This window comes from Ixodes scapularis, unplaced genomic scaffold (genome assembly GCF_016920785.2).
Source record: "Ixodes scapularis isolate PalLabHiFi unplaced genomic scaffold, ASM1692078v2 PGA_scaffold11__112_contigs__length_91849675, whole genome shotgun sequence".
Lineage (NCBI taxonomy): Eukaryota > Metazoa > Arthropoda > Arachnida > Ixodida > Ixodidae > Ixodes > Ixodes scapularis.
In genome coordinates, this window is record NW_024609837.1 from 12,643,862 (window position 1) to 12,665,468 (window position 21,607).

Consider the following 21,607-nt stretch of genomic DNA (forward strand, 5'->3'; position numbering starts at 1 on the left):
TCCGAGCTTGGCGTTCTGACGTCACCATAACCCTTGTGAAAGTAGCAGACAAACTTGTGCCCCGCATACATTCAGAAACCGATCTATGCAGTCCCTTCAAACTGCCTCAAAACAGAAAATGATACCTTTGTGACTCGTGTTGTAGACCCTCCTCTAACGTGCGTGCCACCTACTAGCTGCAGTGCCAATTATTTGAGTCGTGTTTAGACACGATAGCCGCGTCCTGATTCGGCAGGGCCTCCTCTCAGCTCGCATTGAAAACGAGTGCTGCTTGAGCATTAGGTGAGGGCTTGTTCCAGTCATGTTTTTTTTGTGCCCATAGATGGATGTTAATGGCTATACCTTTGTAACGGGTGGTAGCTTGCGCCACCTAGCCCAAGTCGCCCAAGCAATGGCGACCGTCAATGTTGCCTAATGAGGTTCTGAAAAAAGCCTATTAGAGGGCATGGTTCTCCTTAAAGCCACTTGGAGGGCACCGTAAAGCTCTTCCTGCCGAGTCTAGCAGGCACAAGATATGAGAAAGAGTGCCCGAGCTTTATTACGTTCCAATACAAACCTTTGGTTGCATAATCAAGACATTTCTTGAAGAGAGTGATTACATCGAAGACTGGCCTCTGATTGATTCATGCGAACACCTGTTTCAGTAAACGGCGTTGCATCGAGCTTCTTTTAATGGGAACTAAAGTTCAGAAGCCCCGTAACTAGGGCTTGAATGCTCAAGCCCAGAGACAAACCTACCAATATTTTCCTGAAACGCAACATTTCAGTTATCTCCACAATATATCACCGCATTCGATAGCAGCCATGAAACTACAAAAGAACAATACTATATCAATGTTATTCGTGACAGAAATGAGCAGGAACTAGTGGTTTTTGTATGTCGTGGACGTCACCATGACATACTTGTTGCAGCCAACGGAATGTTGTTTTCCAGGCTTCCGAGAGAGTCGATACAATTATTTTAGAGAAATAACACGGTGCCAGGCATATTTTCCAAAAACACAATGGTCCTTCTTTTTTTTTTTTTTCGTCTTAAGCCAAAATATACAGCTAAAAACAGCAACGAACAGGTGCACTTGGAGTTTGTACTCTATGCTTTTTCTTACGCTTTTACTACAACTACTGTATTGCTTCGCCAGTGACGGTTTTAAGCATTGGTTGTTTTGTGTGTCCTTGCCGAACCACACAGAGGCGGTACAAGTGTCCTAGGGATGGCACTAACTCTTCCATGAAAATAGACTATTTGTATCTTACCAAAATCCATTTGGAGCTTTGCAAATAACACTCGTTAAGATAAACCATTCTTGAGCACAAATTCAATCCTCGCGGTCAAAACACACTTATGTCGGGACCTAGCAGACTAGCTGTCTAGAGCTAATGCTAAAACATTAGCAACAACAGTTTTAAACCACAATATTTGATCGATCGGCTGTGGGACTTAAAGAGCATGCAACAATATCATCACAATATTCATCACATTTGAAATGACTACAGTTTCCAGGTGTGTATGGTGATGGAACAAACATTTTCACAAATGATTACGAAAAAAAAAAAAAAGCTTTGATATAAAAAGATGCATTAATTTAAAACCAAAGCCTTTAGCGAGGTCATTGGATGAAATGATTAAAAGCCTAAATTAAAAATGAACAACACACAATTCTCTAGACTGAGAAGAGAATGCTTCCTCCATCCACACAAGCAACACCCATGGAATAGATGACCTCAAGGTCAGAAAGACACACTGAAACCTCAGCAAAAGTACCTTTCCCTTGCAGGGGGGTCTCCTGCCAACTTTCACGGCACTTTTCAGTTGCCGTCACTGCTGCTTGACAAAGGAGAGTGTTTTTTTTTGTTCCCTCGTTCATGGCAAGTGAAGCGAAGAATGCACAAGCACCAGGCAGCACCACCCATGAGCGGTCACAAGTCCACTCGGCAGTGCAGTGAAACACACTGAGCTTCCAGAATGCAGTCACTCTTGACACAAAATCACAGGGTTGGGAACGGCCTTGCAACTTGTCCACGGGAAATCGAATGCCTCTCTGCGAGAATCTCTTCTGTCACCACCACATCCTATATCTGTCAGACATTACAAGTACCACGTAACACAGGCACCATGTGCTGCACTCCATGTGCTGCAGAGCCGACGAGGTCTGCAAGTGCTAGATGCTGCTAGTACCATGCGCTCGGTGTACCTTCTTGCTGTTCTGCTTGAGGTGGCTTTGGTACAATGAAAGAATGATTAACAAGACACTAACTTTGAGTGTTCCTTATTAAAACTGCACCTTTCGATCCACTGTAATCCAGTGCAGATCTCTACAGACTTTAAAAATAACTTAAGGTAAGTTTGTTTCAGAGATGACGGTTCAAGGTGGCCTTACAAAAGAGACAAAAATCGGCATGTAGCATGCTGGCAACTATCATATCTGCTCAGAAAGTAAAAGAAAACTTCCAAGGGCAAGGTAGGTCAGGGCCTATTTGATTGGAAATGGTGCGCAACAGAAGCTTTTGGTCTATTCAGTTCAAAAACCAAGGGTAACACAAGACTGCAGCATAGCCATCCTGAACTAGCGTCATAAAGCCTATTTGGAAAGGACGTCCTGCACCCTTGGCTCCATCTAGCTGTCCCACCGAAGGATGAAGTTGCCAACAACGTGACGAGATCACAAGGTCATAGCACGAAGACACTGTCACCAAGGGATGCTCGCAGCTGGTCCAGTGATACATATCTGTCTGCCATCTGCTCAAATCAGAAAGCGTTACCGAGACTAGGTCACGCTAAAATTATGGCACATGACCGAGAAAGTTTTGGGAACAGACAATAGGTCTCCATCCCCGATACTATCGAGCTGCCAAGGCAGCAACAAAGTCATGCCAAGGTCGAATAATTTAAACAATGTACTCAGCGTAACCGGCACACACTTTGTGTTTACCTACCACATCATCGAGCTGTCACACTCACAGCAAAGAAACAAACATCTGCTAAAGGGTCAGAACAACCGGCGCTCGTCTGCCCGTCTTGCGATACATTGCTTCCAAGAAGACATACCTTGAGAATAATATAATGAACCTTTGTGCAAGCGAAAAGTACCACAGGTACCCAGTCTGCCAAGTAACAGGCACAAAAGGCACCGACTACTAAAGCGGTATCTTGGTATTTTCACCGGCTCGTACCGAAAGCCAACTGTCAAAGTCGACAGTGCAAGGTTCCAGAAGGTACCGAAAGACACAGGGCCTCTGAAACCCTAAAGTAGTATCATACCGAGTACTGCAAGTGCCAGGTTCACCGTTCCTTCCCGACGCTCTTCTTCGCGACGTCCACGACGCGACGAAACCACGACCGGGGCCACGACTGCGGCGAGTCACGGCGTGCCGCTCGCCGTCCACCCGAGCACGTCGCGCAACCACCGCGCGTGGCGTGCAACCAGTGCATCCTGCCACTCGCCGCACCCCTTTGCACTGGCGAGGAAGGCCTCCTCGTCCCTGGGAGTCCAGTGGCTGCTGGCAGAGTTGCGGGCCCTCTTGGCCTGGGTCTCGCCCACCCCGTTGCTGGAGGGCAGCGGGTGCAGGTGCCAGAGGCAGAACCTGCGGTGGGCCCAGATGGCCTCGTGGCCCGGGTGCAGGAGGCAGAGCTCCTCGCAGAGGGACAGCTCCCGGGACAGCAGGGGCACGCTGCCCACGCGCCGCAACAGGTACTGCCGGTAGTGGAAGCCGCTGCAGTCCGACACGTGGCTGCGGACCCAGTCTCGCGTCTGCTGCATCTCCGACTCCAGCATCTACGGTGAGGACGGGGAGGGTGAGCCGATGGGCGCGTCTGCTACCTCGGCGCGGCAGCAATGATCCGAGGCGGCAATGCCAACGGCTACGGTGTAAAGCCCCTCTATGCCGAGAAGTAGTGATGACTAAACAAGAGAGGTTCTCGCTATTTTTTTAGGGACATTGAGCCCTCCTCGCTCTTCTCTTTTTCCCGTTTCTACTTTCGACACACACTTTATTAAGGAGGTTCCTACAAACTAGAAGATTCTTGCCAATTTTTACTGAGGTTCTCCGGTACCTTTTGAAAGGGAGTTTCGTAATACTTGGCTCTCTTAAAGGGGAATTTGATCTCGAAATTTCAAATTTTCAGTAAAAGAAAAGAGAAAAGAAGCTATATTTATGTTTATTTATTTTCAAAGAAGGACTTCAGAACGTTAATGTTGAAAACATTAAAGAAAAAATTTATCTCATGAAAAATTATTTTCGGTATGCCGGCAGCTCTTCTGAGCAGCAGGGAGCAAAAATTTTACTTTGAAAGCGGTAGCCTTACGGAGCCGACCAACTTCAGGAGCCGTGTAGGCACGAGATGTGTAGGTCGGTCAGTCCATAACCACTAATCAATCTCGAAAAAAAACTGCAACCGGTGCCAGGGATCCAACCCCGGTCGCTGGCGTGAAAGTCAATTGCACTGCTGACTGAGCTAAGTGCCCAGCAGGCAGGAACGACAGGAGCAGAACCAGATGGTGTGTGGAAGCGAGAGGAGCGGAGAGGTGCGAAAAGGGCAAGAAAGATAGGAGCAGAAACAGGTGCCATAGAAAGAGCACGCAACGTGGAGTGGAAAGGTCCGGAAAGTGCACTCTCCCTCTTTGGCAACCCAGAAAATTTAGCGCAAGGGCTTTGTATCCGGGGTGGCACTGAAGAAAAGCGCGTGCAGCGTCACAAAGAGACAGTGGTGTGATGTAATCTGTTTCCATACAAAATCCTGCCCTAGCCACCACCTTAACTAGGAGCACCACCCACCCCAGGCACTGAAAGCCTAGCTAAGGGTCATCCTGCCCGAGACACCATCTAAACTAGGAACACTCCCCCCCCCCCTATAAAACAACCGCATTTAAACGCGTTTAGCAGAACAACGAAACATGCAGTCAATTTTTTATTTAGGGCTGCTGTGTGCTCGTTTAACATAGCAAGAACATCCAACCTTCATTGGAAGTGCCATTTACTATAGATTTAGCCTGTAGCAGCTTACCAAGTTTAAAAGGATAAATGGCCAGAACAATTGCATAAATCCAAACAGAAAAAATGCAAACAATGTGGTATGAGCAATCTTACTGGTTGAAACCGAAAACGGGAGTAACAATTGGTCCGGCCCGGTGACGTAACATTGTGTTATCTTGAGCAGTGCTTTATTGACAGTATATACCACTTCAAATCAGACTGCTAGTTTACCGCTCTTCTTTAGTATCCGTTGTCTCTTAGTTCTCAGCAGTTTATCTGTCGAGGAATGCCTGCTGCTACCAAAGTTAGCTCACTCACAAATGACACACTCTGGAAGCGAATGCCAGGCAGACAAAGACAGGCAGACGGGTATTCAGAAAATGAGATTTGTATGGGTAGCTCAAGAAACGGCTGGAGTACCCCTTTAACCCTTTCCCTACCATGGAAGAGCCGGGTTCGTCGACACCGTTTGTACCGCTCCTCTGAAAACAAGCTGGGCTCGTCCATGCTGAATAAAACGCATCTCCCTTATCAAGGACAAACTGAACTAGTCGACGTGTGTTTAGTGTTGCGTGCCTTCAAAAGATGGCACAAAAAATGCAGAACATTTCTAAATATGGCCGAAAACCGTTACGACACTGGTAACAAAGGCTTTAAAAATGGCGGCATCCACTTCTGGAAGCAATGTCCCTCGTCACAAATGTGCAACAAAAATGCAGGAAAAACGAAGATGTTACGACGTCTTTCAATGGACAGTGATAGTGAGGACACTGAGCTGTTTGACTTTAGCTCTGGCGACTCGGTTTCTGATAAAGACATTGTGTCGGCATGTAGTCATTGGACGAAGTAGAGAAACCTTCTCTAGCACCTCTGCGTTTTTGCACTTCAGCGCTGCGCCAGGCAGTGAACGTCGACGTGGCAGGTTACGCAGGTTGTTTACGCTACTACATTTCTACGTTCACGCTATCCTCTCGAGATCGGTTATAACGAAGTCAACGGGAATCGGAAATCACTTCGCTATATCCGCTATCTCGTTATAACGAAGTGCAAAAGGGAACGGGAAATCAAGATTGCTTCGCTGTAGCCGCTATTTCGTTCTAACCAGTCTCGACAGTATATACATGTTTACGCTACTATAACTATAAAATTCGATCTATTTGGATCTTTTTTTTTTTTTTTTCAAAATTATTACGGTAGGAAAAGGGTTAAAGCAAATATGGAAAGTAAAGTGACTGGATTATACCTTTACTTAGCCGAAAGCATGCAACATAATTGAACAGAAAACATGTTCACATAATATTTCCACCTATGAAACCTTGATGTTGTTAAGGTTACTTTTAGCCAACTATTTCCAAGTGATCCCCGACAGGCTCAAAAATAGTTGCATGCATCCTTCTGAAGGCTGTTGCCGAGAAACCAAAGCCTCACGCTAAGCGGACACACTGGTACGGACCCTGGCAGGCCTGGCCAAGGAGTGTGGGTGTAGGCACTCTCACCAGGGGATTCCCGTGAACGAAGCGGTCCATGAGCCAGATGCGGTACGTCCAGGCATAGTAGTTGCAGCGATACCTGTCGGCCGCCTGGAGGCACACCTTCAGCTCTTCCTGCAGGATCACGTTGGCACGGTCGCTCGAGAACCCCCGCAGGTTGTGCTCCATCAGCCACCGTCTGTCCAAACCAACCGAGCGGATTTCAATTCAGAATCTTTGGACCCATTTCTTTGGCAAGGGGGACCCAACGCGCCGTGGGCCCCTTCAAAAAGGGGCTGATGCACCATTGGCCCTTCTTGAAGGCACTGTAGGAATCGGTTTCCAAGCAGATTGGGATGCAATTTGGCATGCAGGTGCCCTGCTAAGTGCTGCATTCTTCCTAAATAAATAATAATAAAAAAAAATGTTTAAGTTTCTTGTAGGAAATGTTTGAATCCAACAAATGACATAGTAGGCCACTGTGGTGTTTCTCTTGGAAAAATGAAGAAAATGTCAGGTTTTCATTCCTTTTCGCTCCAGCTGTTTTTCTCACATAAAAAACACCGCAGGCCTATGACACATTCGAGGGTTTTGCGAAAATAAAACTTAGCTGGACATTCATCTATAAAAAAAAGATTTATTTAAAAACAAAAATTTTCAGACTTGGGTGCTTTTGTATTTTTATACTTTCGAGTAGTTAGTGGGCACCTCTATGGTTAATTGTAGCGGAACACGTCGAGAAAACGGTTATGCTCAAGGTGTGCCTTCATGGGGCCAATGTGCCACCGGGTCCACGCTGTGGCCCACGGTGGCACAGCTTCAAGACCGGCGGGACCGGGGAAATGTGCCAGACGATAGGAGAGCTTGTTTAGTGTGGTCACGCGCACATGGCACGTTTCACAGCATCAAACAAACACAGCGAACCACCTTTAAATGACTCCTCAAAATCATGCTCACACGCTATGCCCCATAAATTACCAGAAAGGTGCGATTAGGTAACGAGTTTGTTTCGCGGGAAGGCCTAAAGAAATCCTCGCATCGACAAAAAGTTACATAAAAATGTCATTACGGATCATTACGCATGTAAGCCACTACACAGTGAAAAGAAAGGCTGCGACCCATTAGGATGTCCAATTGATCTGGCTCCCATTCTTCATAGCAACAATCCCACAGTCCGTTTTTTTGTTTCGCAACGACGTGAAAAAGGCTTAATTCCACATTGGCTTGTACGAAACCTTGGCTCTTTGTATAAACCTTTTCCTTCCGATATCTTAGCAAGAGCAAATGCACCAGCTAGCCACGCCCTTTTTGTAAATCCCATTATTACTGCATTCAAACGAAATTCCTGCCATTTACTATTTGAAGTGGGTTCGACGCATCTGGCCCATGCCAAGGAAGAGGAGCGGGTGGGCCAGTGGCACCTGCAGGCCGAGCGAAGGCTCACCGGTGCGAGAACACTTCGGAGCATTTGGGCTTCCTGGTCAGGACCAGCTGGGAGAACTGGAGCTCTTCCTGAAAGCTGGTCTGCTTGCACAGGAACAGCTCTTTCCTGCAGTGGCAGCAGATGGGGGGAACAGTGCACAAAACCTTAGTAAATTATGGTTACTTCGGAGCTCAACAGACACCTCGGGGATAAGAAAGAACAGTCAAACTGATTCAACTCCTGCGTTGTGGACATGCAGATCGGCCCAAGAAAACAAACAATAAACGAGACGATTGTTTAAGCGCTATTATAAGGGGTGTTTGGTCCGTTCAGAAAACAGCCAATGAGGTTTGATCCTTCAACACGTCGATGCAATGCTGACATAAAAAGTCAATAACTCAGTGGACCCCGATGACAATTACGGTTCTGTATTTCTGAATGATTAAAAAAATACCGATAAACGGCTGCCTCGGAACATTGAAGTCCTCAGAGTTGGAGCCTCGCAAGAGCAACCGATGTTTCTCTGTTTGAAGTATCTTCGAACCAACTTTTTTTTATGCATTAAGTACAATGAGACGTCGAAAGTCAGAATCAAATTGGTTTCAGGTAAACGCGTTCGTAAATCGGGGGTGATGTGCAAATGAGAGAATCCATTTTTCCAAACAAGTCCTTGGACAAGCTTAGAGCCAAGTGGACTGCAGGAAGAGGATCGCAACCGCAGCCAACTCTGCAGGACTGGCAAAAATTTTAATTGTTTCAGTTTCTTCGTTGTAAGGATCGAGCGCAAAAGACCTAAGACGCAAAACTAAAGGCGACTCACGGTGTGGCGCCACATTTGATCGAATTTTGCCGTACGGTAGGAAAGTCAATCGGAGCACACTCGTCATACCGCAAGTCATGGGTTAGTTAGGGCTTTGTCCGGGTAGTAATGCCGCCTCACCTTACGTTCCATGCCAACTGCACGTCGGGATTAACGAGGATCACCAGCCTGGACCAGCCAAGGATGGATTCCTTCTCTGCAAGAAAAAGGAGTCGCCGGGTAACATTCATTCCTTGCCCAGAACACTAAACAACCGAAAGAAGAGATTAAACACTTGGAGTTACTTCATGATCGCGCAGCGAATGGCGGATAGCATCCCCGGCTCATATATCCATCGTTTGTTTTAAGCGCGGTTATAACTTTGTGAAAAGGGCGATTATGCGAGGCCTATTGGCACAGTCATGGCAGTTTTAAACGAGGTCCACAACACCAAACTTAGAAATGTAATTTTTTTTTTCTCGATATTATGTATATGATTATAACGAAAGAGAGGGAGGGAACATGGAGAATTGTCGGAGCCCCGAAGCTTGTGCAGCTTGGTGCGTACATTCGTGAGCACAGGCATGTTTGACAACATTCCAGCTAGAGTTTCCTGTTTTCGGGTTTATTTCGATTCAGATACACCCGGCGTTCTCCAATGTTCATTCTATACTCGTTCTCACCTCAAGAACCGTAGTAAAAAAAGTATGGCTTCTCGCAGAGCATTACTAATTTCCCTCTTTATGCTGAGAATTGAGATATATGTAGGTACATTTTAGATTACATATATGCTACCTTACCAAGACGTACACGTTTCAAATGCCAAAAGCATTGCTTCTGCCTCCAACAACCACATCTTGTAAGAACTACTTTGCACGCCGTATGAACATTAAGCCAAACTTCATTTTTTTCTTGAAATGAAAATGGGCGTAAGTGCCGACAAAAAAACGGACGTTTACAGGAATTTGTAGGAAAGAAAACGGGACGCGTCCGTCGGATTCCATCAGGGAAGATGCGCATGAGCGATATCATCTCCGTACCGATAAGAGAAGAAAAGGAGAAGAAAGACTTGGGTTGGGGGGGGGACTGTAATCTTGACAAATGCAAAGCTGCCAATAAAGGTTTTCTTCCCACCGAGCTAGTGCCTTTCTTCTTCGAGGAGAGCACCAATTCGGGGCTTTTCGGATTTCCCATATTTTGATGAAACAGGATGGGGGGTTCCTTTTCGGGATTTATCAACAGGGTTGCCGGAATCATTCCTCGCAACGGGAAATGGGAAAGGGATTTCCCTCTTGTTCTCCACCAATTCTTTACCAGAAATACGCCAAAGTTCTAAAGGGTAGGACTGCGCCCGCCCCCATTTCCACCCCTGTCCGGATGCCAGTTTGGCGGTACGTACCGACAACGTGAAGCCCCAGTCGCGACTAGGGTTCTGTGTTTTCGGGTTTATTTTCCTTGAAATTCGGGAGGATGAGCTCCCATCGGGTTTTTTTAGGTTTCCTCAGATTTGTATAAAAGCAGCTCAAACGTTTACCGGTGCACACCACAAACGCCCAGTCCCTTTAGTAGGGCAAGGCAGGAGGGGCTCACCATGGCGCACAATGTTGTTGCGTGCCTCGACGAGCCGGGAGTAGGCGTAGCCATACACGTGGGGCACGCACCAGGAGCCCAGGGCCAGGTGGCCGTCCACGCACACCACGGGGCTCCGGTTGCACGACGAGTTGCTCACCGGAACCACGTCAAACTCCTTGCTGCACGGGGGAGCGGGAACTTCCGTTTGCCCTCCGATTCCGTCCGGTGCGAGGGAGCGGCGTCGACGGGGGACCTAGTTCCGTCTGTCCGCCACGGGTGCCGGCAACGAGGCTGCCGAGGACTACCGCTTCGCACTTGCCGTTCTCAACAAGGTACGTGGCAACTCGAGTGCGCCGACGGAAAGGTGTGGCCACAAAAATAGACGTCGTGTAAAGACGGCGGACAAACTTGCATGCAGTGTCGGCGGCTTTCTTTGTTGGAATTTCGATACCAACATAATAATTTATTGATAAGGTATAGGGCTTCCGGAGACTTGAAATATTCGTCTAATTTCCTGAAATACGTAAAAAAAAAACGCATACACTGTTGTACCCGAGGAAAAAACCGGTACTCTGGTGCCAGGCTCAAAAACCAAGAAACGCGAGTTTTTTTTCTTCGTTATTTTCAATTTATCTTACCATGACCTGCACTTACTAAACTATTTCCCTCCCAGACCAGGAGATAGAATCCCCTTAAAGGACACATGCAAAGGAAAAAAACATTTTTTTTAGACAGCTTAGATGGAAAAAGGATGTCAAAGAACGATTTTACAACGAAGAAAAAAAATTTTTAGAGCTATATTTACGGCGCTATACGAATTTGTAGTTGGCGCTCGTGGGAGCCGCCGCTGGTCACGTGGTAGGGTCGCGCGCCGCCGCGCTGCGTCGCCGCCGCACGCTGAGCGTTGTGCGAACGCCGCTTCAACGCGTTTCTCCACGCCGCCGTCGCCGCCGCCGCACAAGTTCGTCTGCTTCGGGGCGCCGCCGCCGTCGTCTGGCCGGCGCACAGGTCTATCACGTCTGCTTGCGCTTTTTCAGGAGTTTCCTTTGGGCTTTAAAAGATACTTATTCATCTTAGTTTTTTGTTATACTTCAAACAAAGATGAATAAGTTACTTTTAGAGGCCATAGGAAGCTTCCGAAAGAACGCAAGCACCACGTGATAAATAAAGACCAGTCACGTGATAAATACAGACCACTTTTCCGCGGTGCCCGCGGGCGCCAACTACAAATTCGTTTTGCGCCGTAAATATAGCTCTAAAAATTTTTTTTCTTCGTTGTAAAATCGTTTTATGGCGTCCTTTTTCCATCTAAGCCGTTTAAAAAAAATGTTTTTTTCCTTTGCATGTGTCCTTTAATAAAATCGTTAGGCACAGGTACAGATGTCCCACTTTACATGGATAGCAGATTGGTTACGGATAAGACGAGCTATGAATGCCAGTTGGATGCAATCAACGAAGTATGCACAATCGATGGGGACGTTTCGGATTCGCAGGGTAGTGGTGGCTCGAGCCAAAACTATCCCGCAGCAACGGCCGTATTTCACATCCCGCCCAGCCGCCGAAACACGACTCGCCGCTTCAAAGGCTTTATTTGGCTCGGTTATTGCCTCAGAACAAGTTGCAACACAGAAAAAGGTTCTGCTGCTCACCTTGAGTGATCCTTCTGTTTCCGATTATTTATTTCGGGCACCGGATCGGTTCGTGTAATGCTTCCGCTAACAGCTGTAAGCTCAGCATCAATGTTAGACTCGTAAAACTTAACCCCTAGCCCTACCAATAAGGAGCGTCACTCTTACCACCCCTTAGGAACCATAAAGCCCGACCACGAGCGTGACTCGTGTTTTGGTTATGGCGCTCATTTAGCCATAGCTTTTTCTACACTCACAAAGCCTGGCAGTTCAACGACAGTGCCATAGAGTGCCCGGTCGCAGATTTGGAGTGCAAAGATCTGGTAGCACAGGGCATTTCTCGGGGAGCCTGTAGTCAGCGCACAGCTTTTGCGGTGGCGAGGACCCGAAACATGGTTTTCAAACCTGACGGGAAAAGAAGCGGTAGCACGCAGAACGCGAGGAGCATGAGCAGACATTCCATCGCTCGGGACAAGTGTGTTTCAACGTCTCGCCGCAGTGGGGCACCTGTTACTACATGCCTCTCCTCTCATCCATTGTCTGCCGCTCTACCTTTTCACTTTCAGCAGCCGCAGTTTAGCGCGGCGGCCGCAGTTTAGCGCACTCTCTGGCGGATGGCAAAACCACCCCGTTGCTCCATTTACCTTGGGGTTTTTGCTCGTCTGTTTTGCTCTTTGACAAAGAGAAAACGCTCCATTCAGCCAAGGGAAAAAAAAAAAAAAAAAGTCGCTTGTAAGCGTTTGCCTTAAAACAATGTGGCTTTCGCGCGTAGGTTTGCTTTAGCCGATGAAGAGATACGAAATCTTTCTTTTGGAAGTGAATAATGCTCAGGCATATGCGACGAAGAATCCTTCGGCCTTTCCGATTTTTCGGAATTGGACGATACGTTGATGGGCAGTGAGAGAAGCGCCGAAAGCAATGCGAATTCTGCAAGTGTTCAGTCAACTTCGGCGTCTGCACGTCAGTGGCACTCGGACCAGAAGTCCTGATTTAGAGTGAAATGCCACACCTGGAAGTCGAGGGAAATGTTCGTCTTATTTTGATGCAAATTGTCCGTTTAAAATAAAATTTCGCTGTGTATTTCTTGGAGAAAAAATGTGTAGGCAAGGGGTTCAACGTACGAGATATCCTCAGGGGCGCTTCGTTCAAACACGGCTCTAGAACGCGGCACTCACACGAGGGGTTCTTTCTTGAAGACGTTGCCCAGATCTTGCAAGATCCGTTCCGCCAAGGACTCGCTCTCCATCTTCCCAGCACCTCGTCCCAATGACCACCTGCGACGTTAAGATCGCAACAACGCTGAACACATTCCATCCCAGACATCAAACAGGGATTGGAGGTCGACAAGTGTGAAAGGAGTCGCAAAGGTATGCGTTGCTCTTTACCAAACCACCAAACTCTTCTTTTATATTATTATTATTTTAGAACAGAAGGGCAGGCAACATTCTCAGCAGCGTGACAACACGATGACCACGAAGTGAGGGGCATACACGAAGCGAACATGATCGTCGAGACGGGAACACTCGCAACTCGTTGCAACACTGCACCTCCATTCCGTGCCAAAACCGGCCGGCCTGGGAACGTCTCGACGCAGACCCGGGATAATAAAATGTTGTCGAAATTTGTACGCACCTATTGTCGTGTTACTGGCGTTACCCAATCGACGGGTTCAAGGAGCATATGACACCGCTCACATCACCGGAATCTCCGGGGAGCCGACGGGGAGAAAAGACCGTCTACCGGCATGGGGAAACCTTTCCCATCTAGCTTGTGTGATCTCCACGAATTCTTGCCTTCCTATCACCGATTAGATCAACATTTAATCTACTGAAAGTCAAAACGTAAGCTCGCAGTTGCAACAGATTGCTGCGGCAGTATTTGGTTTGTTGCGTTTTTCGGTTTTTAGCTTTCCTTTTACGCCAGCGACATCTTGCACTACGAAAGGAAAGTAGAAAGTAGGCTGCCCTTTTTCACCACCAGGAGCAGCACGAGCACTGTCTATCTTTGGCTAGAGAAATCGACCAGGGTTACCAGATTGGGCTATTAATAGCCAAATTGGGCTACTTCTTTTTTTATTTGGCGTCAAAATGTGGCGGTTGGCTATGTGGCTATTTTTGGGCTATTTCAAATCATGGCGGAGAAAAATAATTCAACATGACAAACATTGAGACTGCGGGCAAAATAAGGGGACACGAAGACACAGAGGTCTCTATTATTTATTTTTCTTGTGCTTGCTTTAGGGTAGAGAGATAAAAGACACTTTAGGATGGACACAAATCAACAGTCCATTTTTTACGGATTCCTGCTTTCAAGGTTTTCTGTGAAGATGCGTAGGCATGACGTCAGGACCACGGCTTTGACCTAGATTCAGTTCTAATGGCATCGCTTCTGTATTCATTGTCGCTTATCTTATGCCTCCAAGTTCACACAAAGAAGGACCTTGCCCCTGCATCCTCCTCCCTGACCTTTCTTTTCATCACCCTACCATTTCCTAGGAAAGAGGTGGATTGGGAGGCTACATCTAGGTCAAAGCCGTGCAAGGGCAACTCTTCGATATTGATGAAACGAGTAATCATGCCGAATTACGCATCACCCGAATGCGCGGACTGGGAAACGAATGTGCTTCATGTACGTGCATGTGGCTCCGGAAGTGTTTTTCTGAATACTCCTGAACAGTCCTCGCTTTGCGAGAAGGACAGAATCGCGCTCTTGGAAGTATGTCGGAGGTTTGTGATTGCGTGTATCAAAAGTGTGATGAAACGCCTCCCTGCGAACATGCAGCTTCTCAACGATTTGTTGTTTCTCAAGCATGGCAGCATCACACAGTTTTCTTTTGACAGTTTTTACAAAGCGTTTTCGCCTTTTATACAGACTTCGGTGATCTCGGCCATGGAGTCCGAGTACAGGCTTCTCCAGACGAATATCAGAGATCTGTCTGATGATTGTTTAGAGCTATTTTGGAAAAATGTAAGGGAGGCAAGAAACAGCTCCGGGGCAGCCATGTTCCCGTTCTCTCTGCGCTTGGCACCGCGCTTTTGAGACTACCCATGTCAAATGCCGCCGTTGAGAGGGTGCTTAGTTAGGTGTCCCTCACGAAGTCGGACCTCAGAAACAGATTGTCCCATTCGACCCTGGAAAGCATCCTGTTTGTGAAGTTCGCATTCCTTGGGAAGAAAGAGTGCTGCAAGGACTTCAAGCCCACAGAAGAATTTTTTGTGCGCTTCAACTCGTAACTGATGTATGAGGTCAGCCAGCCCTGCACGAGCGATTGTTAACTCTATGTGACTGTACAAACGTGTGTCAATACTTAAAAATGCCGATACTTTTTTGTGTGTGTTTTTCCAATAAAATGTTTCATATACATTTCAAGATGTTGCTGTTCTTGGAAGCTTCATCTACACAATATATGCAGAGGCAGTTCCGGCTCCAGTTCCTACTTGCGAGAGCATAATTTTGAATTTTGTGGACCCTGACACTCAGCTGGATTTTGGCTACTTTTTGGCTATACAATTTTTTTGCATTTGGCTACTTTTGGGCTACACCGTTTAGCATTTTGGCGGTTTGAGCTAAACCTACCTGGCAACCCTGAAATCGACACGAGCTGAGCTCTTCCGGAGCTCGCGCTTGTAGCTTTGGCTGCGTCTGGACCGAAGCTGAAACGAAGTATAGATAGCGCGAGCCGCCGCCCGAATAAACGGCTTCAGCCCAGTTCATTTGTCCATCCGTTGTGTGTTTGTTTTTCAGCGGCGATTCCTGCATGTGCGAAGTGCGCGTTTACAGCGAAAGATTGGTTCGTATCAACTTTCTCATTTCCCTCAAGTGTCTGAGCGCAACTAGCAACGATAATTGAAGTACTTGTTAACGTGGCGAGTCGCGTAAAGCAGGCACAAACGGCGCTCCGAGTCCACTCGGTGAAACGTGTGGAGAAATCCGAGCGTCTTGCGCGAACATTCGATCACCCATCGTCAAACCTTCATCGTCCAGCAAAAGAGGAATTTATTTAAACCGCACGCTCCTCCATTATTTTTCTAAAAGCGCTCATAAAGTGCCACCGACGAAAAGAGACTTGTCATCGAGTGTTTGCGCTAATATTGTCGCAGGCTGTATGTAGATATGCGTTGTATGCAACAACATCTCAAAAAACGCAGCAAAAAAAAAGGCTCGACACTTTCGCGATGTATACCACCTTTATGTGTTGTCCCAAGGTGACCGAAATTAAACCTCAGTCCTCCGCTGGGGCGTGCAAGATGCCCTTCCTTTATTTGCCTTCGTTGGCTTGCCACATAAAACCCCTAGTGTAATTTATGTGATGAATTCAGACACTATACCCATTATACCCATTTTTGTGTCACTCGTGCCCAGAAACTATACTATACCCAGAAACTTTACACATTACTCGCGTTTTCCTTAAAATCAACCACCATTCTTTTTCTTTTTTTTTTTTCAGCGGCCATGTCATTCTCTTGGAATGCCTACCAGCAGCGGCAGCCGATCCCCGGGCAAAGCTTGCTCAACCCGCTGAACGCTCCCCCTCCGAACACGGCCCAGTGTTACCAGCAATGGTCCCCGAACTTGCAGATGCAGTACCCACCTTTCAACTGCACCGTCCCACCACCTTTCCCACAGCAACCTTTGTATGCACCTCCAACCAACTACCAAGCGCCATCGCCGCAGTTACCGACGACTCCACAGCCGCCGTTTGCGTACAACCCGAGTGCGCAACAGATGCCTTCTCAGCCTTGGCACCCGAGACCGCCGATGGAACCCTGGGTCAAGAATCGGCGGGACACCGAGCCGCCACCTCCGGATTTAAATGTGGCTCGAGTCAAGTCGGAGCCAAAGGGGGATGCACTGCTAAGTGAATTACCCGAGTGGTTGCGAGCGAAAGTCTGCGCTTACGACGCACAGAAGCGAGTTCAGAAGATCAAAACTGAATCGGCCCCGACTTCCTCTGTAAGGACTGCATCTCTATGGTTGCCGTCACCACGAGTTCAGTGGGAACACGATCCATCCTTGGATCCTGTAGCACACACTCTAGGGGTAGTCGACAACACCACCAGATCTTAGTAACTGTCCCGCATAATAATAATAATAATAATTTATTTATCCACTTACCCTAAGGGCCCTTTCGGGCATTATTACATAGGGGGGAATTCATACAAAGAAAAGACACGTTGACAATAGTGACGGACAAAACGCACAAAAAAAGAAGCCGCAACACACAGAAAAGTAGTTAATGTATTCTTACAGAATTCAATTGATGCTTTCCAATGGTAATATCATACAGATTCAATAAAAAAGAGAAAACGTCCCACTACATACTACATGTCCCTGGCTTAGCTATGACGAGGAACAAAAATGACTACGCTTTTTGGGAGATAAAGGGAATTGGGAAATTTAAGAAAGTCTGATAATCCTGTGTCGCCGCAATGTTACACAGTAAGGCGTTCCATTCAGATACAACAAGGTTAAGAGGAAGGTATTTGTATAGGTTAGTGTGTGCAAATATTGGGGTTACTTTGTTGGGGTGGTCTAGGCGCGGTAATGATATCTTTATTCGAGTCGGCACCACAGAAAGGCCATTGACCCGTACCCGAGGTCCGTGGTGCCTCACCAGAGAGGTTAACAGGCGAGACCTAGCAGAACTAAATCCCATGGGCCCTAGCTAAGACTATGCAACTGAGAAAAGCAGTTTGCTTATTTAATTGAACCCTCTAGAGCTGGTGCAGTTAACTGCGAGCGTGACTACACTTTAGCAGTCATAGCACATGCACCGCCCCTTTTGGAAGGTGTTACACCGCTCTTTCTATGCTTGTTTCAGCCGTCCGACACATTAAAAGAAGCCGTCCTGGCGTTGGAGGTGCTGAAAGGACTTCAGTCGGCTGCCGAGAGCTCTGTACGAGACGGGAGCGAAGAGCAATGGACGGAACTGATGCATCGGGTCAAAGTGTGCAAGGTCAGCTCGGGAATCGGTTCTGACAATCCATACCTCCCGTTGTTTCGTTATACACCGAGATGTACGAGATGGGTTTAAACTTGCTGCCTCCGCTTTTGTCGCAACCTGCCGTCTTGTCTCGTAGGCCAAACTAAGGACCTACTGTGAAGAGCTGTCCAAGGACGAGGTTCTGGCCAATCTTCGTGTTCGGAGCGAGCGGCGGCGGAAGAAGAGGGTTAGTTGCGGCTGTTCTGAGTCCCTCCCACGTCTTGGTGGGCGACCAAAGTGCCGGGTTGACGTTTCTTGAATGCAGGAGCGACTTAGAAGGCTGCGGCAAGAGCGCAAGGATGAGGCGGAAGACCGCGCCAAACGTGCGGCTCTTACCGAGGCACGGATCAACGCGCATCGTCAACGGATCCTCGACAAGGTCAACCAGGAACGGCAGGTCCGTTGCAACCCAGCACCTCCGCGTTCTATTGTGCCGTTCACTGGCGTTGACGCGGTGTACGGTTTTCGTCACACGTGCACTTGCAGGAAGAGAACATGAAGGAAGAGGCAGACTCCATCCTGAGCGAGATCCGATTCAAGATCAACCGCACACGAGAGTACCTGGAGAAGATCCGTGCGATGGAACAGCTGCGCGCGGCTCGGAAGCTCTCCTATCAGCAGAAGGGTACTTTCGGAAAAATGTTCTCAAGTTCTTTCCTTAAACCGGGGTTGGTCTTGAAGATGTGTGGCAGATTTCTTTCTACTCAGATTGACGTTTCTGACTTTCCTTTTCTGTGCATATTTATTCTTAAAAGGGCACTGACACGTCAAAATATTCTAATTTTTTATTATTATCCGAAATGATTGAAAACGATGCCTGGACATTACCCTCAAAATTCGAAATTTGGGAATTCAGTATTTGTGAAGGAAAAAAACAATTTCCAAATGTCAAATTTGAAGTTCCCATGCGATCCGCGCCAGTGCAGTGACGTCAAATATTCAGCCGTCCTGCGAGTCAAGCTTCTCCGACGCCTTTAGAGTATTGTGTTTGAAGTATCGTGTTCGAAGTTCTTTTAGTGCCCTTTCAGCGACCTCAAATTTTTTTAAACTGTGTGAGGTCGAAGAGAACGCGCAGTGGACTTTTATGAATGACGGCCACATTGCGCTGGTTCTGCGTGAAAGGCTGCCCCGGCGGAGTCACAACCGAAACTGCGATACACAGACACCAAACCCAGCTGTTTTGACCGTTTGACAATTTTTTTTTCGTCAAACGAAACAGGAACAAGTATTCTAGAATAAAATATTGTACTTCGAGCTATTTTTTTTTTTGGTTTGGGCAAGCGCAATTTTTTACATACTTTTTATGTCAACTTAAGGTAGTAAGAAAGGCGCGACAGTGCAGAGTTGAATCCCATATTTTGATGTACTCGGATGCTTCGCAGGTCCTGAGGCAAGCTACGGTTGGCGGGTTGTCTCGAGCCTGTCTATTGCAGTCTTATTGAAAGCTCCTATTGGCCCGCAGCCTAGTCTGCCTGTCCCGAAAAGAAAAAGCTTTTGTGGCTCGTGAAATCTTGAAACGTGCTCGTATGCCTCGCAAGACCCTCACGTTCGCTTATCCTCGACTCAAAAATGCCCCACGTAACTGGCAACCTCGTATTCAGAGTCTCCAATTTTTTGCAGGTCTTTACGTGGCACCAGAAGCAGATGCCACCTTCGAGACTGAGACGGCATCAGTGCGCTCCCTCCTGGAAGGGGAGCTGTCCAACTACCTGAAAGAAGAAACTGCGCTCAAGGTCATGCTCGAGACCGAACAGAAGGAGCAGTACGAGACCAAGAAACTGGCCGTCAGGCAGGCGGCAGTCATCGAGAACCTCTTTGGCAATGCCGGTACGTCTGCCCGCTGGATCCAGCTTTCTACGCCGCAATCACCCGGTGGGGCGGGTTAAGCCGCCGCCAGCCACCCAAACTGACAATCTTCGCAGTTAGACGTTAGGGAAGTGCATCGTGCGTATGCTACTACAACCAATGAGCAGAACAATTTTTCTCAGTCTCGTAGAGGTCTTGTAGCACTATCGCTGCCAACGTTCGACGTTTCACACTGCAAGTGCGTTGTTCGCAGAGCCGCATCCTGCTCTTTTCAGGACTGGCGTCTTGCATAGTCACGAGTGCATCTATGTGCCTTTTTTTCAGCTGTGGAGCCGGCGCTGTATCCCTGTTGGCAGCTCTACACCTCAGCATCTGAGAACCTCGAGTCGCTTGTGAGGGTCAGGTGAGAAAAGCGTGGAAAGTAGACTGCACTCTGGTCAGCCCCATGCCGACGGTGGACGCCACCAGTTGTGCGGTCTATCTTCCGCCATGGGCAGAGAGCGGAGTCAGGTGACGAGAGGGAGGCAGTTGATTGCGCGCAGCTCCCACTGCACTGTCAGCCTAGGGGTGAATGGACCATACTAGTTGTGCATCGATTCTTTGGCCCGGTAGTGTCAACTTTTCTTCTTACTGACGTCGCCGAAAAAACCCGGTTCACTCCTTACCTGGTTTGGCACGTGCAGCTTGTCAAGCTAGATAAGGTCTAATATCAAAGTTTTTAAAACTTCTTCATGCACAAAAAACTTCTATGTGCACTCTCAGACTTTTCGGTCTCGGTAAACCGTCGACTACGAGTGACATCCGAGCTTATTCTGAGGTCAAGTGTTTCGTAAAGTTTGCTAGCGTTCGTGCCGGAAGGAATAGTGGGGACATGTTTGGCTCGATGTGTGGTTCAGCTTTCACTGAAATTGCACCGAAACCGGAGTTTCTAAAGAGTAAACACGGAGGAAGGAGCTCCCCCAGGTTGCTTGGGAGTGTTTTCTGGGACCCAGAGTTGCCGGAACCAAGGGGTTGCAAGCTTTCTTCCCAGAAGCAAACGAGGCCTTAGAGAGGGCTGCCACTCAAGCTGTTGCCTCCAGTGTTTACAACTCAAAAACCCGCTAAAGGAATCCCGACGGACCGCTAAATTCGAGGTGCAGGCCAAGAATGACCGTTTTAACGCCACGTTTTGATGCTTGCCCCCGTGATATCCCAATGTGGTTGGGAGCGTTACTCTCCCGACAGCAATTTTGGCGAGAGGAAGTAAAAATAACGACCCTGTGACTAACTTACCATAGAAATTAAGCCATTTACGATTGACAAGTGTAAACCGGAGAACATTTTAGACCACCAGAAAGCTCGCTAACGTGGCTAGAAAACCTCTAAAAATTCCTCCAACCACAAAATGTCAATTTTGTCCGCTAGACAAGAGGGAAAACCGCTAAATTTGGCGGGAAGACTGCCAGTTTGGCAACACTGCTTGCCTCTGCCATTGACGGTTGCCCACTGCAGGGACTCGTGGGACCGGTACCTGGTGCCGCCGGATCACCCGGGGGGCTCTTCCGTGCCCCTCCAGTGGATACAGCCGGAGGCGCCGTCTTCCCACCTCTGGGCACAGTTCTGCACGTCCCTCGCTTAGGAGCGTGCACCCCTGGCAAATAAAGCCCCGCTCCCCAAGCGTGCTCGTTTTTTGGAGCACACTGTCGGAAGTGGCTTTGATGACCATGCGGGCAAGCTGGTGCCGTCCCCCTTTTTGTTCTTCGTGTTTTCAAGATGGTGGGTTTCTTTGACTGCTGAACGCTGCTTTGCAGCCGTGTTCCAGCATGATGGACCAAGAATCTACCGCATTGTAGGGTCCATTTTTTTTGTTGTTTCTGTGTAGATGAACGAGTAGAAAATATTTAGAGAATAAGAAAAAAATATAATGTAGGTGCAAGTTTTAGCCACTTGACTTCTGCTGGCTGTTGAGTAATTACT

At 47.7% G+C, this 21,607-nt stretch overlaps 2 protein-coding genes across 2 annotated transcripts; one reads left to right on the forward strand and one right to left on the reverse strand.

The window, feature by feature from the left end:
- Window positions 1-855: 855 nt before the first annotated feature.
- LOC8035973 (protein prenyltransferase alpha subunit repeat-containing protein 1) lies at window positions 856-13,858 on the reverse strand. The gene is made up of 7 exons (XM_029994507.4): window positions 13,495-13,858; window positions 13,038-13,136; window positions 10,253-10,413; window positions 8,804-8,879; window positions 7,885-7,989; window positions 6,468-6,639; window positions 856-3,773 (listed from the first exon to the last, which is right to left on the reverse strand). The coding sequence occupies exons 2-7, from the start codon at window positions 13,106-13,108 to the stop codon at window positions 3,360-3,362; spliced, it is 999 nt and encodes a 332-aa protein (XP_029850367.1). The 5' UTR covers window positions 13,109-13,136; window positions 13,495-13,858; the 3' UTR covers window positions 856-3,359.
- A 1,752-nt stretch (window positions 13,859-15,610) lies between these two features.
- Window positions 15,611-21,350, forward strand: LOC8035974 (programmed cell death protein 7). Its single transcript, XM_029994508.4, has 9 exons — window positions 15,611-15,652; window positions 16,310-16,815; window positions 17,684-17,818; window positions 17,943-18,032; window positions 18,111-18,242; window positions 18,332-18,470; window positions 19,466-19,672; window positions 19,976-20,054; window positions 21,143-21,350. The coding sequence occupies exons 2-9, from the start codon at window positions 16,315-16,317 to the stop codon at window positions 21,267-21,269; spliced, it is 1,410 nt and encodes a 469-aa protein (XP_029850368.2). The 5' UTR covers window positions 15,611-15,652; window positions 16,310-16,314; the 3' UTR covers window positions 21,270-21,350.
- Window positions 21,351-21,607: the final 257 nt, after the last annotated feature.